Source organism: Epargyreus clarus, unplaced genomic scaffold (assembly GCF_041222505.1).
Source record: "Epargyreus clarus isolate Ecla_fem2 unplaced genomic scaffold, WU_Ecla_fem_2.2 ptg000027l, whole genome shotgun sequence".
Classification (NCBI taxonomy): domain Eukaryota; kingdom Metazoa; phylum Arthropoda; class Insecta; order Lepidoptera; family Hesperiidae; genus Epargyreus; species Epargyreus clarus.
In genome coordinates this window covers 877,819-893,791 of record NW_027332234.1, presented here as the reverse complement: position 1 = coordinate 893,791, position 15,973 = coordinate 877,819, and the positions used below count along the sequence as shown (strand labels likewise).

The window sequence follows — 15,973 nt, the reverse complement described above, 5'->3', positions numbered from 1 at the left end:
ATTTTTTATTTTATTAAAAAATATTTCCATATCATTCGATACAAACGGTTTTCGAACGTTGAACACTACCACAGACAATTTGTTTATGAATGAACGGAAATCGTTCTTCGTTCAATAGTGGTTGTCTATGCTCGTCAATTCTTTTCCGTCGTTGTTCGTTTACCGAAAAGGAGGTTAGGAAAATGGTGCGTAACTTTTCTGACTCAAAATAATAGTTTATAAAATTAGAAAGTGTTTAAAATGTAGCGTAATGATGCAGGAAGTGCTTGATATATGAAGTTTTCATTAAACTGTTTCGGATATGTGTTTTTGTAATGGAAGAGGCACGCGTGGTTGTCAAGTCAGCAGACATGTGGCCTGTGGAATTCAGGATGCACTTTTTGTTTTCAGACTCGCAAACGCCGTAATGGAGGACGCGCGAAGCACGGCCGTGGCCACGTTAAGGCTGTAAGGTGCACAAATTGCGCGCGATGCGTGCCTAAGGACAAAGCCATCAAAAAGTTTGTTATTAGGAACATAGTCGAAGCCGCCGCCGTCAGGGATATTAACGAAGCCTCCGTCTATACTTGTAAGTAACTTGGTAACTAAGACAAAACAAACTTATAGTCATGTAAGTTATTTTAGATATGTGGTAGCAGGATATGAAATCTAACCTTTTTGAGACTGTAGCTAAAGTATACAGTATATGGTGCACCTAGACTTGGAATATTTTATACTTTCACTTATTGGCTACAACCCTTAGACATGAGGAAATTGGCCACCAAGGACATAGAATTTCATGTGAAAGTGTGATTTCTTACATATTTTATTGATAAATTTTATATTGTATCTGTAGTTTCTATAGGGTTTCAAAAGTTGAGACTAATAAGAGAAAGATAGTATGTATCTTAAATTTGATGCAGTTGCTAACAACCTTTTATCACATACACATAGTTGATTATAGAAATCTGAGTGGTGGAAATCATAAACCAATAGGTGGATTTAATGTGGTACTTCAATATCAAAGAAATCCTTGTCATTATCAACCTATTTGTGTTATGTGATAAGACAAAAAGTAGTGATTGCCTAATGGTTAAAAAATTCGGCCTCGAATGAGGGGTCCGAGGTTCAATTCCCAGGCACGCACCTCTGATTTTTCTAAGTTATGTGCATATTTGAAATTGATTATCACTTGCTTAAATGGTGAAGGAAAACATCGTGAGGAAACCTGCATACCTAAGACATTTATAAAAAAAAATATCAAAAGTATGTGCAGTCTACCAATATGCACTTGGCCAGCGCTGTAGACTATGGCCTAATTCTCCTCATTTGAGAGTAGACCCGTGCCCAGCAGTGGGACAATAATGGGTTGATGACTTGTGTTTTGTAGGTGAGCATGATGTGATGCATTGGTAGGCTTAGTATGTCTTATAAGATCATACAGATCATGATCAAAAATGAGTTCCCATTATACCTGACTGAGCTGACCTGAGAATCACCATTGTAATAAATGATAATTCCATAAATGCATAATACCTTTCTATTGAGGAAACCAAACAATAATGTGCTATCATTGCACAAGACTTAAGCACCCTAATTTATCAATATTTGTCTAAATAATTTTTCTTTGTTTACAGCATTCCAGCTGCCCAAGTTGTATGCTAAGCTCCACTACTGCGTGTCATGCGCTATCCACAGTAAGGTGGTGCGCAACAGGTCCAAGAAGGACCGCCGCATTCGTACTCCTCCCAAGAGCACCTTCCCTCGGGACATGCAGCGAGGCCCGCAGAACCAACAGAGGAAGTGAATGTAATAAACTAATGTAAAAAACCAAAGATGTCTTATTACTCATTTACCCTAGTTTGTTTCTCAGCCTATGTCCATAGACACCGTGTTATCAGATAAGAGACAAATGAATTTTAATAATAATATAGAAATATGTTACAATAATATTGTTGATAACAAGTTATAACTACTATTGTCCTCAAAAAGTAATAAATTATTTGGGATTGAGAATTTTTGAAATGAGAATGAAACTCATAGGTGTTCTATAAAAACCCATAGCAGAAAAAATGTATTTTTATTTGTGTAATTATAATTTGGTTTATAGAACATTGCTAGGTTTTATCATCATACTAATATTTAAAAAAAAAGGTACAAGCTTTCCTGATATTTCAGTCCTGCTATGAAATGCTTCAACTTTACAGCACAACAACATGCCTAGTCTATTTTAGTCATTGAGTTGGGCATGGGTCACTTCTCAGTGAAAAGAAATTCGTATACAATTCACTGTGCTGGTCAAGTGTCAATTGTAAAGGCATGTGCCTTTGAGAACTTTTGTTGTTTATAATGTGAACATGTTACACAAAAAATGAGAAATAAGAACTAGAAAGAAAAGACAGTATGAATTAAATCCTATATTTTACAATTATATCACTAAATACCATTTGTTTAATTTACAATGACTATCCACATATTTTTTGTGGATAACATCATAATATTGCAATATGTATTGAGTTTTAATGGGAAATTACAGTAGTAGTAACTATTTATTTTTAAAGATTAAAATTGAATTCTGACACCATTTTAAAAACATCTATTATAATAGTACTTGTTTATAACTATCATTAAATGAAGTCAAATAAAACCTAAGACTACTGATTCAAATTAATCAGGTGTGAGTAAACAACATTGCCATGATGAGCATTATACACATTTCTTATTAACAAAGTAAACATTCTAAGACGTAAAGAACCAAATCTGCAGTTGCGAATAAACTTCTGCTAACTTTTATCTCATGTAACAATAATACCCAATTTACATAAAATGTGTCTATTGTGTTCTTCCTCAAAGTTTTAACAACCAATTGCTTTTTTCTAAAATGTACACCTGAATACAAATAAGCTACTGTAAAACAAATTTAGGATAGGTAACTTTAATATCAGGGCCCCTTAATTCTGTATATAGTTTGTGGAAGTTTTGCCATTGTTGGTTTGTCCACTGTGTCGAGGGCTTGTTTTAAATTCTTTTCGAACACCTTTTTAGCATCACAAAAGCCTTGTTTAGTTTTTCCAAATGAGTTGGGACCTGCTGATGTTGGAGTTTCCCTGAAAATTATAAAGGTTTTGTTAATAATTTTAATATCTGTATAGTTTTTCTCGTTTCTAATGCTGTATAACATCTATCTATATATAATATGTATACTTATTGTATTATTTATACATTAAGTGGCAATCTATAATGTAAAATATTCGAATTTTGATAGAAAATATTACATGAAATGCAGTGTCGCTACCTTAATTATTCCTTAAAGGGTTAACTCTTATAATACTTAGATATTATAAAATCCTTTCTAAATATAGAGGCCATGGACACACAAGGGTGATATACAGGATCAGTAACATGAATTTATCATTCAAGTTATATGCCTGAATGAGATTTCCTCATGTTCATATCAGAATAGCATAGTGACTGACTATTTTTGGTGACATCTCACCTCCCAATATTTCTCATCCTCATTCTAGCCTCGGCTGGCATCTCCTCAGGCTCATCGTCATCATCATCAGCATTGAACACAGATGCTACAGTGGGTGCAGCAGGCATTGGTGCTTTTGAAGATCCACCCAGAGTCATCTTGATGGGAGCTTTGGGTTTTTGAAAACCAATGGAGATTTTCGTAATACGAGGGGGAGGGGGCGGTGCTGGTACTTCCTCCTCTGACTCCTCCCAATTATCTGATGACCTTCTCCGCTCTGAAACAGATAAATAAAAATATATACAAATTACACTTATTACTGCAAGTGCAATATTTTAATACTATTTTTGGTTTAACAGCAAATGATATCATTTGCTAATGCCAAGCTTAATGACAATGATAATATAATAAAATGATTTTTCTGTTTCATAGTCCAGGTGAAATGTTATTTAAAGAAATATTTAATCTTCTGACCATTTCACCACAGGAGCACAATGGTTCTGTGGATTCTGCTTACATGTAACATGTATCAGGATAAACTGATAAAGAAAATTATACTTTTCACATTTCAGTAGTTGTCTTCTATACACAAATTGACCTTTGCTTAACTTACAGAATTTCTCACAATTCGTTAATGACTCTTGCTAGCACCACTTACCATCATAGTACTTAGCCTCTTTATCTCTCCGTGGCGACTTCTGGAACGGTTTGGAAGACTTGCCAGGCGACGAGCTCCTCGCAGGAGACCGAGACCTCGACCTCGAGCGGGTACGCTCGTGTCTCCGCCGCTCCGTGCGCTCCCTGAACGCCCTAGAATCATCACGCGTCGATCGAGACGACCCTGCCAATGCGAAAACACTGGCAAAGATAAATAAAACGTTTACATCTCAATAATACACCAAGTGACTGACAAAAATGACAATATTACTGTCTTTATGCCCTCGCAGTCATTTTGGTTAGACACACATGAGTTTTAGCCATTCGAATACCTTTGTAATCTCTGTAGCGATCACTCATTATGTTGATTTTTTCTAAATTCGTTGAGTAACTTATTATAATAATAAAATAAGCTTTGTTCCGCACAATCCATCAAAATCAATCCGCCATTTTGATTTCCTAGTGTTACCATTTTAAAATAAAGTTAAAATACCATGGAGTACCATGGTATTATAGAAACTTTTACCATAGAGTATTATCAAGGTTATTTAGAGTACATACCATTTTATATTATAGATTAAAAAGTAACTTATTGAGTTATTATATTAATTATTATTTAATAAACCTATAAATCAGAATATTTATTTTAATCTAGAGTTAGTAAATTAATTGGGTACTTGACAGTTATAACAATAAAATATGAAATATGTTGGATATGATAGCTTATAAGTAAACATAAATTATGCAGTATTTCGTTTATTTTTTAATATGTTCTAAGTATTTTAATTTTTAAAAAGAAATTTTCGATTTTTTATCTGTGGATTTTAAATCCCAAAACGGCGACAGTGCTGCCTCAAATGTCATGTGACGTCACTACATCGAAACCTGTCGATCACATCGAAACCTGAAGTATGTGTAACGTCGAAGTTTATTTCTATATTTTCAATGTGTTGACGTCACGCTACGAAATGACACTTGACCGCCTGTTTTGGCGTAACGTTCCGTTTACCGTAATAAAAATATGTTTTTTATTAATAAATAGCCCTTTTTCGAAAAAATGATCAATGAAAGGCATATATAATACGTATATGAATTCATTAAAACAGTTTCCCAAAAAGTGTCAAGTAGCCAATTATAGTCAACTCCGTTAACTGTTATGTCACTTATGTCAAATGTCAGAAGTAAAAGAATCAGCTGAACTGTTGACGTTTAAATTGTAGGTTATTTTTTGTAAAAATCATGTTTAAAATCACATAAATAAGTAATAAATAGTGAAATTAGCAATCAAAATGTTGTTCTTGCAACGCTCAAAGCGTTTCCTACGATTCATTAGAAGCTCGACTTATAAATGTCGGTGTATTTCTGACGCGAGTCGTAATGCAGTTAGAACTAAAATTAAAGAAGGTCCAGGTTTGAAGGAATTCATTGTAGCGTCATCTAGCCTTACTGAGGTAGAAACACATCCTCCACACATACCTTATTTATCGACGGAGACACTTAGCACAGTAAAACGGAAAGTTTACTTCGATGTATACGGATGTCAGATGAATCTAAACGACACAGATATAGTATGGTCTATTCTGAAGAAGGAGGGCTTTGAGAAGACAGAAGTTGAAGAGGAGGCGGATATCTTCCTAGTAATGACGTGTGCGATCAGGGAGGGCGCTGAGACCAAGATATGGCACAGGTTAGACCATTTGAGAGGGTTCAAGCGACGGCGGGCGCTATCTAAGAACCGAAATAGGCCGGTTAAAATAGGGCTTCTGGGCTGTATGGCTGAAAGGCTGAAGGAGAAACTTATTGAAAAAGAAAAAGCTGTTGATGTAGGTATGTTACTGTTGTATTTATGTATATCTGTAAATGTTTCTTTGATAGCCATTATTTTGTATTCATAATGTTCGGTTGTTATTAACCCAATGCTCCTATGACATAATACATGCAACATGCTATGTATTTTCTTTCATAGTTTAATAACTTAAAATTTGAAATTAAAAGGGAGCTTAAATATTTAGCACTAGATTACTAGATATAATATAGCCCTTTTGTAAGAGTCGTTGTTATTTGCATGTTGAACCATGTTATAATTATGTTTTTCCATACAATTTCATCTTCACCATGTGGATCTTTTAATTCTCAATCTTTAAATGTAATTTAAATAATTTTGTATGTTTTAATTTATCTTTATTTCAGTTGCTGGTCCAGACAGCTACAGAGACTTGCCTCGGCTACTAGCTTTCACTGACAATGGACAGACTGCTGTTAATGTTTTGTTATCACTGGATGAGACCTATGCAGATGTTGTGCCTGTTAGATTAAACCAAGATAGTATATCAGCGTTTATGTAAGTATTAGTTTCTGAAGTTTTCTTTGGTCTGTGAACTATCAGTACTGGTTGTTCTCATTAGATGGCAGTTGTTAAATCTTGTTGATCTTATAGGCCATTTACTAATCCATACATTTGTATACATTATATTTTGTACTGGAACAACATGGAAGAATATTGTGCTGACCTGCTCTAATTGTGGGGACATACCCAGGGGTATATGCCCAGTGTGAGGATATGCCCAGAAGTGCATCATAAAAAGTTGCAGCCAATCTATTATAAAGAATTAGATGCATGACATGGATTAAAACCAATTGTTAAGTAGTTTACTAATCTAAGATTCCAATGCCAATCAATACATGAGCAAGTTTAAAGCCAATTTTGAGCTGCAACAAATAATTTGCAGCTCAATAATGCGTGGTTGTGACAACATGTGCACATACTGCATAGTGCCATTCACGCGCGGGCGGGAGCGCTCCCGGCCAATAGACTCCATAGTGGAGGAGGTGAGGCACCTAGCAGACCAGGGGGTGAAGGAAGTCACACTGTTGGGGCAGAATGTTAACAGTTACAGGGATGTGTCGCAAAAGACTGATAGGTTCGACACACAAATGGCTAAAGGTGAGTTTGTGTTATTAGAACTTTATACATGTTTTTAACTTAGTTGTTATCATATATAGAAGTGGAAATTTGCTCATCATTGATGCGTGATGAAGATAGAATTGCAAAGGTAGTGGCTTTTTTATGATTGGTATTTTATCATTTTATCCCATTAGAGCATATAGTTGGTGGAGTTTATTTCCCTCAGTTGTGGTGGGATCTATGAGAGACCTATATCCTGTAAAAATATTGTTATAGCATAAAAGAATTGCAGTCGTAACTATGTATTTAAATAAATTTTGTTTTTTATCAGGTTTTAAAACAGTATACAAAAGTAAAAAGGGTGGTTTGAGATTTGCTGATTTGTTGGATAAAGTTTCGTTAGTTGATCCTGAAATGAGGATTAGGTTCACAGCTGCACATCCTAAAGATTTTCCTGATGAGGTTAGTTGATTTCAAATAGTTGTGAATCAAAAATTTTAAACATGTTCCTATTTATTTTATTTTATTAACATTAAGAATCTAATGCTTGCTCATTCTTTTAGGAAAGTAATATTTTTCGTTATGATATATATGGATATTATATACATGTAATAATTTTCTATAAATATTTAAATATACGAAACGTAACTCTTTCTCTTTCTATCTTCACTAATTTAACTCCCTCTCAACTTCCGTTCGGCTCGCCCAAACGAAACTTTCGTAGCACTCTCCTCACGTATTCACCACTCCCCAAGTGGAACGTGCGTAAAGAAATTGTACTTTATTTTTTTTCTGTTTACATTTATTCTGATGTCCTGCATAACGCAGGTGATTCAATTAATCTCGGAGCGGTCCAACATCTGCAAGTCGCTGCACCTGCCCGCGCAGTCGGGCAGCAGCGCCGTGCTGGAGCGCATGCGCCGCGGACACACGCGCGAAGCTTATCTGCAGCTGGTCGACCGGGTTAAGGCCACCATACCGGGAGGTAGGAACAAATATTAGCTAATGTAATTAGAGGTTTTAAGGTGGTAGAATTCTCAGTGGTTCGACTCGGGCGGCACCTTCGCCACACCTATTTGTGTCTAATGTCCCTTAAAGTATATATACTTTTCCGAGCCATTCCAGGTTAGTCCTCAGGGATAGCGGCGCATCTGTGGTCGACCTCAGGTAAGAAAGTAATCTTGTCAGGTGGATTACATGTTTGTCTGCTACTCCAATATTTGTTTCTGCTTAATAACAGCAGTATTAAGTGCTAGTGTGATTGGTTTGAAGGATATGGTGAGGAAGAGACTCTAATGAGGCGTCCTAACTTAATCTAGCTATATAACTAAGGTTAGGATTCTAATCTTGTCAGGCAGTGACCACTCATCTTCAGGTGAATTGCAGGTTCCTTTGTTCCTGTCATAAAAATTTGTTTTTTTTTTTGTTCTAGTTGGCTTATCAACAGATATGATCTGTGGGTTCTGTGGTGAAACGGAGGAAGAGTTCCAGGAAACATTATCTCTGATGGAAATTGTTAATTACAATGTTGCGTTCCTTTTCCCTTATAGTATGAGAGAGGTAATAATTGACTTTTTATCGATTATTTTTTTTATCGAAATTTTGAATTCCTTGGAACCAGATAACTAAAGAAATCTATTTTAGGTGGTTATTAAATACTGTTTAGGAATGTCTCTATGTGAATGGCCCTTATAAAGACGGCTACAGACTCACGCGAGAAGTCTTGCCGCGAAATCTCGGCGATAAATTGCGCGAGAACCAAGAAGGCATCTACACTCTCTACCTATACTATACCATTTTCTTTTCTCGCCCGAGTAAGCAACCGAGCAAGTAAGTGATCACATTCACGCATCTCAGGTGTTCTCGGCGTGAGTCTATAGCCGGTGTAACATCAAAATCTATATTGACTCGAGGGACATTCAGCGTGGAGATGAATGACATAAATAACATCATTGATAACATGATTTTAATTTTTCCTCATTTTTTTCCAGAAAACCGCCGCTTACCGTCGATACAAGGACGACGTACCCGAACACGTAAAGAAGGAGCGTCATAATCGCATGGTGGAGCTGTACCGACGAAAGTGCCAGGTTTTACACGATGCCGAGATAGGCAACATCCACCTCGTGTTAGTTGAAGGCATTTTCCACAAAACCGGGCAAACGTACGGTAGAAACGAGTTGTATATAAAGGTGGTTTTTGATCATGATGGTTCAGTGAAGCCGGGAGATTATGTGGCTGTGAGGATTACAGGGGCGAAGAGTTCGATACTGAGTGGGGTGCCGCTCTACGTTACGAGTATTAGAGAGTTCTATAGAGAAGTCAGTTGGGGAGACCGTAGGTTGACAGCGAGTATGTAATAAATAAGTTTAGTGTTGTTTAAGAACAAATAAAATCTATTTTAAAATTTTGTCTTTTAGATATTTGGAGGATAAGTCGGTAAGTTCTCTTATAATTTAGTGCCGAGATTTTCCAACCCGAACAGCGTGTATTCACAGAGATATTTGCTCAGGCAGGACGCCTGAGCAAATATCTCTGTGAATTTACAATAATCCATTTAAAATATGAAATATTAGCATTTACATATGTTAAGATTAAGACATTATGGTTGAATTAAGTAATTAGAAATAATAACAAAATAACCGTGATGTGACACTTCAAAAGTGCGTTTAATTAGACTCGATCAGTACACAATATATTTAAAATACATAAAACACAATAAATATGTTATTTTACATAAACACAAAACACTAACGCTAAGTTTACAGAAGAGTAGTTTTGTAAAATACATTTATACATTTATCGTACAAAAAGTATAAAGGGCACATCCCTAGACGATATGTCAAACTTTATTGACATGTTTGTGACAAGAATATGAACAAAGAAAGAGAAAGAATAATCAAAATTCGAAATTCTTAATTATAATTACCCATTTTTAAAGGCACACTTTTATTATATTATTTATTTTACAATATGTAGATAGGTGAACGATTTATAAAACCGTTTCAAAATTACTGAGACAATAATTCATAATATCATTTTATTGATTACAATAGTTGATTTCTAGTATGTATTTGATATTATATGGCTGTTGTTCTGAGTTCTGACATTAACTAAGCTGATGAACGACACTTTTAATATGAGTTAAACCTTGTCTAGTACAGTTTTGCGTAAAGGTCCGGCAGATCTGTGCCCTGCAGTGGGACAATACTAGGTTGCAATAATGTTTATCATAAATTTATAGTGAAGTTATTATTTCAATACAAAGCATCTTTACTGGACTTGAATTATAAAATACACATAACACAAAATATATATTAAAAATAATATCAATAAACAAACAACCCTTACTAGAAAAAATACTTATTACATATTATATATTACTTTTATTTTGTGATACATGGCAACATTATATTTTTTAATTTGTACTTTACATTTAAATGATTAAAAAGTGCCAGTGCTTGTGACGTAACCAAAACTTTTTGTACTTGTTAACTAAAAGTGAATTAAAACTAACTTAGTACAAATATGTCATGTTTAGCATATGACTTAGAATTGTATAAAAGTGTTTACAATATTTTTTACAATTTAGTGAGTATTATTAGAATATCATTCTTCGTTACTTTAATACTTGTGTAAGTGAGAAGTGGATACAAAAATAATATGTTTTCGCTCCAAAACCCAAACAAATCAGTTTATAATACACGACAGCGTGTAGCTGTATTTTTCAGTTTTATACATTTTCAGACTAAAAGCTCCAATTCATATGATCATAGCCAGCAATATAAAATTGTACAAATATATGAAATAGCAGCCGTTTGAGTATTTTTAAGATATTTCAATATATTTATCGTCATAGAAAAAATATATGTTTTGCTCGACTTCGGGGCACTGCCGTGCTCTCAGATGTATGTCACTTATACTAAGCTCGACGCACCGATTTGTCCTCCCATTTCTTTTCCGCTTGGCATAATGTTAACTCTTTGTCCAGAAAGGTTATCCGGACAGTCTACATGTCCGGATAAGCTGGGAGACGGTCCTTGAGAACTGCCATACACTTTTGTACTATAACCGGAATCGTTATGAGACTCTCGATCGGTCTGGCTCTGCGTCTCCGTCAAATGTGTGTTAATTGCTAGGGATTGAAGCCGACTGTGCAGCAAACTATGGTCTGGCGCAGGTTTCCTCACCCCATGTGGGTTTCCTCTAAAATGTGGGTACATTGGTGGACGGTTATCGTAGTAACCACCGCGAAAGTGGTCGTTTTGGTTCGCGATCTCGATCTCTGTATTCTGGTCCAGATGGTCGCTATAGCAGTGAGGTATTCGTTCCATTTCCCTCATGATGTGGTCCTGCATCATAGCATCGAATACTCCAGTCTGATGGTGGTATAAAGGGTTACGATTTCGAGGCTGGACTTGGGTTTGAGGTAGTCCGGACTCGTTGTAGTCGTATTGAGCTTGGCAAGTATTGTATTGTGGTACAGGAAGACCGCCCTCTATCATGTCTCGGTACGGCATCTGGTGATGGATTTGTCTGTTGGGTATTTCATGGAAGTACGCGTCCTTGGGAATTACTCTCGCGTCATGAGGGTAGGATATTTGGGATTGTACTTGCGGAGCAGGAGATTGAGATTTAGCTGACATCGTCTCGTAGTTGGGTAGAGGTAGTGTTTGCAACAAATTGTTATTTTTCATTGGCCCCGGTTGGTTAGTGCTTCTGATAGGATTGTCTTCTTCGTCACTGCTCTCAGAGTTGTTACCGTTTTCTTTTGGTGGGTTCTGAAATGTTTTTCTCGTTGGGAAAGGTATGAGGTTGTGTAAGCTGAATCGTTTAGATTTCGGTGGTTTCTCTTTCAGTACTGGCGCTGGTCTTTGTGGTTGCTGGGGCATCTTCAACGCTGCAGCTGGTTGTGTTTGTATCTTAACTGGAGATGTAGGAATTTCTTGGGTTTCTATAGGAACATGTTTTCTGGGCACAGGTAATCTTTCTGGAGAAGTACACCGCTGTTGATTTTCTACTTGGGCTACTAGTTCTTGGACAGATCTTCTTGGTTCACGTTCAATATTGCTTTCTTCTCTTGGTAAGAAGTTTACCTGTTTCGTGAGTTTTACATAGCCATCCTGAGATATATCCATGGACTTAGTATTTCTGGACATAACTTCAGACATTTCTTTCTCCAACATTACCCTTTTTCTTATGTCATCAGCAGTTCTTTGCAGAACTTGACTCTTCCAAACTGGACAAGTTGGAGCATTATCCTGCGGATTTCTATGTATAACATCACCTTCTGAATCACTTGCTTTGAAATCAGATTGCCTGTTACTACTGCTTGGTGACTTAGTGGTGGACTGTCGACTAGGACTGGCGTATCTTTCAGTATACCCATGAATTTCTGTCGACACTGGTGATTGCGAAACGGAAATTTTATTAGATTTGACGTGGATTTCGGCTGTTACATTTTGTTGCCTACTTTGTTCTGGGCTCATGTTCCTAGAAGGTATGTGCGGTGACCTGGGGCATCTACTCGGTCCAGCGTCCAAGTGGTCACTGCTTTTTGAGTTCTTGAGCAAATATTTTCGCCTGGGACTTGGAGGGGATTTGTCAAGAACCTCTGTGCTTCTAGACGTCTGTTTGCTATCTTGCAGATCTTTGGCATTGCTCTCAAATTGTTCAGTGTTTTCGTTAAAGTTCTTTACTATTCTGTTCACATTATTCCAGTCTTCACCATGTGCATCTAGAAGTTCTAAGCTACGTGTGCGTTTTATGGGTGGTATGTCTAAAGATCCTTTTGGACTGAAGTCGAGTTTCCTCACTCTCTCAGATGCTCTAAACATCATGCCTCGTGTTAACCACTGTTCCAAATGTTTATGTCTTTCTTTACAAAGAGCTCTTTCAGCAGCAACATACCTGGTTAGTTCTGATATTTGTCCTTGGGTTTTCATTTCCAAATCGGTAACTTTTTGGTCTAATTTCTCGTGAGCTTTGTCTATGTGGCGTTTCAAATCTTTCTTATCCTCAGTCAGTTTATCTTCCATGTGCCTAAAGAACGGTGCGCAATAGCAAGTGTAACCAGCGCCTATTGGACCCTTCTTTATGTTTCCAGCCAAATCTAAGTAGTACTGCTCGCCTTTCTTTAAGGGTTCGGTGGGTAGCGAGCTTAACTTAGGTTTGGGGAAGTATTTCGGGTCTGGATAATAATGGCAACCATACGGAGACCATTGCACTGGAGGAACGACTTCGAAGTGAACATTTTTCTTTTTCTTATCTTTGCCTTTCTTTTTCGCGTCGTCTGGCTCATCGATCGTTCTCTCTTTGCTCTTGTCTCTTTTTTCTTTCTTCTTCGGTTGTTTTGCGACTGGAGTGTTTAATATTGCGATGATTTCTTCTAGTCCCTTCCTCGCAGCGATATCTCTGGCTGTCTCTCCTTGGTGATTTCGTAGTGATTTATCGCAACCTGCTTCAAGTAGTATTCGTGTTAGTTTTCGTCGACCCATAGCGGCTGCTATGTGCAGTGCCGTATCGCCGTTCTTGTTCTGTTCGGAGACACGACACTGGGCTGATATGAGGATTCGTGTGACTCCAGCGTGACCATATCGCGCTGCGGTGTGAAGCGATGTGTCCCCATACTGAAATAAGAAAGAGGAGTTCTGTAATCTAAAATTCACATCAAAATAAGCTTCAATTGTTAATCTGCTTTAATCATTCTGCTCTACTCAATGTTTTTCTTCTACAGTGAAGTGTGAAGTATATACATACATATGTAAATCTTGTTTTAAGGCTGAAGAGCGTCATCGACTTTTACTGACTTTTGATATTTTTCTGGTTTAAAAAAGTGACGAACCCTTTTCGTTCTCTTTTCAATGAGGAGAAAAGTAAGGTAAAATTCTAGCATACTTACATTGTTCTGCAAGTCAGGTGTAGCCCCAGCGAGCAGTATTTCCCTAGCGGACTGGTTGTGTCCGTTCTGGCAGGCGAGGTGCAGCGGCGCGAACCCGCCCGCGTTGCGGATGCGCAGGTCCCCGCCGCGCGCCAGCAGCGCCACGCACCGCGAGTAGCCCTTCCACGCTGCCTCGTGGGCGGCTGTGTTGCCATGCTAGAAGACACAATTTACAATATTAACCTATTGTATTTACAGGTTTTTAGGGTTGAATACCTTTGCAGACCGAAATTAAACGGTGTTTTTTTTCATATTTGTTTATGAGAGGTTGATGGTACATTCATGAATATAATATTAGTACAATGGTACAGTTTAAAAATGATGCATGATATGCGTACAGTCGCCTTGTATTTATCCAAGTTAAGTGATTGATAGACAGTAAGTAAGTATTAAAAATTAATTATCACTTGCTTAACAGGTGAAGGAAACACCATGAGGAAACCTGCATACCTGAGAGATTTATAAAAAACATCTCAAATTTATGTGAAGTCTACCAATACGCATTTCGCCAGCGCGGTGGACTATGGCCTAATCCTTATCATTATGAGAGGAGAACCGTGCCCAGCAGTGGGACGAAAATGACGTGATGGAATCTAAGCCTTCTCATTTTGGGAGGAAATCAATGCCCACATAGGGAAATAAATTATCGATTACACGACACAACACCTTTGATTTGTGGGGGTAACCATGGGGCATTATTGAATACTTACTATAAATTATACGTATGCGTTACATTTAATAATTTCTACACAGTTGTTATGTACTGTAATGCTGGAATGTACTGCAAGTACGGTATTCTATTTTAACAGTACATATATATCAAGATATGTGTAAGAGGCAGTTAGTGATGATTATAACTGATATGTGGTATGTAGGTACTTAGGTCAGATAACGTAAGACAGGTTGTATTTAGCGGATTAGTGGAATCTCGTATGTTATAAATGTTATAATGACTTGACATTAATGAGATAGAAGTATCATTACTCTGTGGGTATGCGCAATACTGTTTCGTCCTAATTTTTTTCTGCTTCATAATTAGGGTTGCCATCGTCAAGGTTTTAACTCAATAGAAGCAATAGCATCTATAGGTATTATTATGATCTATTTAACTGATGTGATACCAGTATAAGTACCGTTGCAATGCTAATAATTCTAATGCATTCTATGTGATAACCTTGTTTATTGATGAAGTTTTCCGTTAGCTAAACCTGTAAGCTAAGAAGTAATAAATAAGGAGAATAAATAAGGAGGACTCACTTGACGCAGCTGATGCCGTACCAGTATACACAGAGAGATCCTAATTCAATTGGCTAGAGGCTAGACGCATTGAATTTACATTTATGTTTTTGGTCACGGAGTTTATGTAGTCATCAATCATATAATAATAAATTTAGATGTATTTCTTATTGTCTGTAAATAAGTGTGTATACCTCGAAGGACTAACAGTGTGGGGTTGTGTAGAGCGTGTTTTAATTATAAAACTGACCACATGATCCTGTTTGTTGGGGTCCGCGCCGAGTTCGAGCAGCAGCCGCACCACCTCCACGTGGCCGTCCGCCGCGGCCCTTTGGAGGGCACTGCAGCCATTCTGTGGACAAAAGAGCAATTTATGTAACGGTAGTCGAATTCTGAACTGGTCTGTACTTCCTAAGAAAAACAATTTGTTTCGATTGCTTTTTATGGTTTGCCATACGAGTTTACAAATTCTTCGAGTGTACGAGTGTAAAAATATACTTTGCATCTTAGAGCATGTACCAACTGCGTTTGCATTACAAAACCTGAATTCTTTATCGACATGAATGGTGGGATTCTAAGATTAATCGTGACACTTTAAAACGAAAATAGCCTAAGCACTATCTGTAATCACGTTTATCTGTAATCACGATAATAACGTTTTATGGCCTATCTGAATTAATTTACCTATTAAAAGATTTACCCCACTTACGCTAAGAATATTTTATAGCGATGATAGTGAATTATGTTATCGAGGACGTCGGTATCCCAGTCGTCTAAGAAA

At 37.0% G+C, this 15,973-nt stretch overlaps 5 protein-coding genes across 5 annotated transcripts in view; 2 read left to right on the top strand and 3 right to left on the bottom strand.

Annotated features, from left to right (window-relative positions):
* The first annotated feature begins 29 nt into the window (after window positions 1–29).
* On the top strand, window positions 30–1,814 carry RpS26 (ribosomal protein S26). The gene is made up of 3 exons (XM_073088554.1): window positions 30–185; window positions 391–568; window positions 1,617–1,814. Exons 1-3 carry the CDS (start codon window positions 90–92, stop codon window positions 1,784–1,786), a joined length of 444 nt encoding a protein of 147 aa, XP_072944655.1. The 5' UTR covers window positions 30–89; the 3' UTR covers window positions 1,787–1,814.
* Window positions 1,815–2,383: 569 nt separating this feature from the next.
* LOC140753775 (uncharacterized) lies at window positions 2,384–4,580 on the bottom strand. Its single transcript, XM_073088553.1, has 4 exons — window positions 4,444–4,580; window positions 4,113–4,295; window positions 3,476–3,731; window positions 2,384–3,086 (listed from the first exon to the last, which is right to left on the bottom strand). The coding sequence occupies exons 1-4, from the start codon at window positions 4,469–4,471 to the stop codon at window positions 2,921–2,923; spliced, it is 633 nt and encodes a 210-aa protein (XP_072944654.1). The 5' UTR covers window positions 4,472–4,580; the 3' UTR covers window positions 2,384–2,920.
* Window positions 4,581–5,274: 694 nt separating this feature from the next.
* Window positions 5,275–9,423, top strand: LOC140754135 (CDK5RAP1-like protein). The gene is made up of 7 exons (XM_073089061.1): window positions 5,275–5,938; window positions 6,302–6,452; window positions 6,841–7,055; window positions 7,348–7,478; window positions 7,845–8,001; window positions 8,449–8,576; window positions 9,008–9,423. The coding sequence occupies exons 1-7, from the start codon at window positions 5,401–5,403 to the stop codon at window positions 9,374–9,376; spliced, it is 1,689 nt and encodes a 562-aa protein (XP_072945162.1). The 5' UTR covers window positions 5,275–5,400; the 3' UTR covers window positions 9,377–9,423.
* Window positions 9,424–9,655: 232 nt separating this feature from the next.
* Window positions 9,656–14,390, bottom strand: dgo (ankyrin repeat domain containing protein 6 diego). The gene is made up of 3 exons (XM_073088982.1): window positions 14,364–14,390; window positions 13,918–14,112; window positions 9,656–13,645 (listed from the first exon to the last, which is right to left on the bottom strand). Exons 1-3 carry the CDS (start codon window positions 14,388–14,390, stop codon window positions 10,934–10,936), a joined length of 2,934 nt encoding a protein of 977 aa, XP_072945083.1. The 3' UTR covers window positions 9,656–10,933.
* A 166-nt stretch (window positions 14,391–14,556) lies between these two features.
* LOC140754136 (ankyrin repeat domain-containing protein 55-like) overlaps window positions 14,557–15,973 on the bottom strand; it is a 109,813-nt gene continuing 108,396 nt past the window's right edge. Inside the window, exon 4 of the mRNA XM_073089062.1 lies at window positions 14,557–15,544. Coding sequence (XP_072945163.1) covers window positions 15,347–15,544 — 198 coding nt within the window. The 3' untranslated portion in view covers window positions 14,557–15,346. The remainder of the gene's footprint in view (window positions 15,545–15,973) is intronic.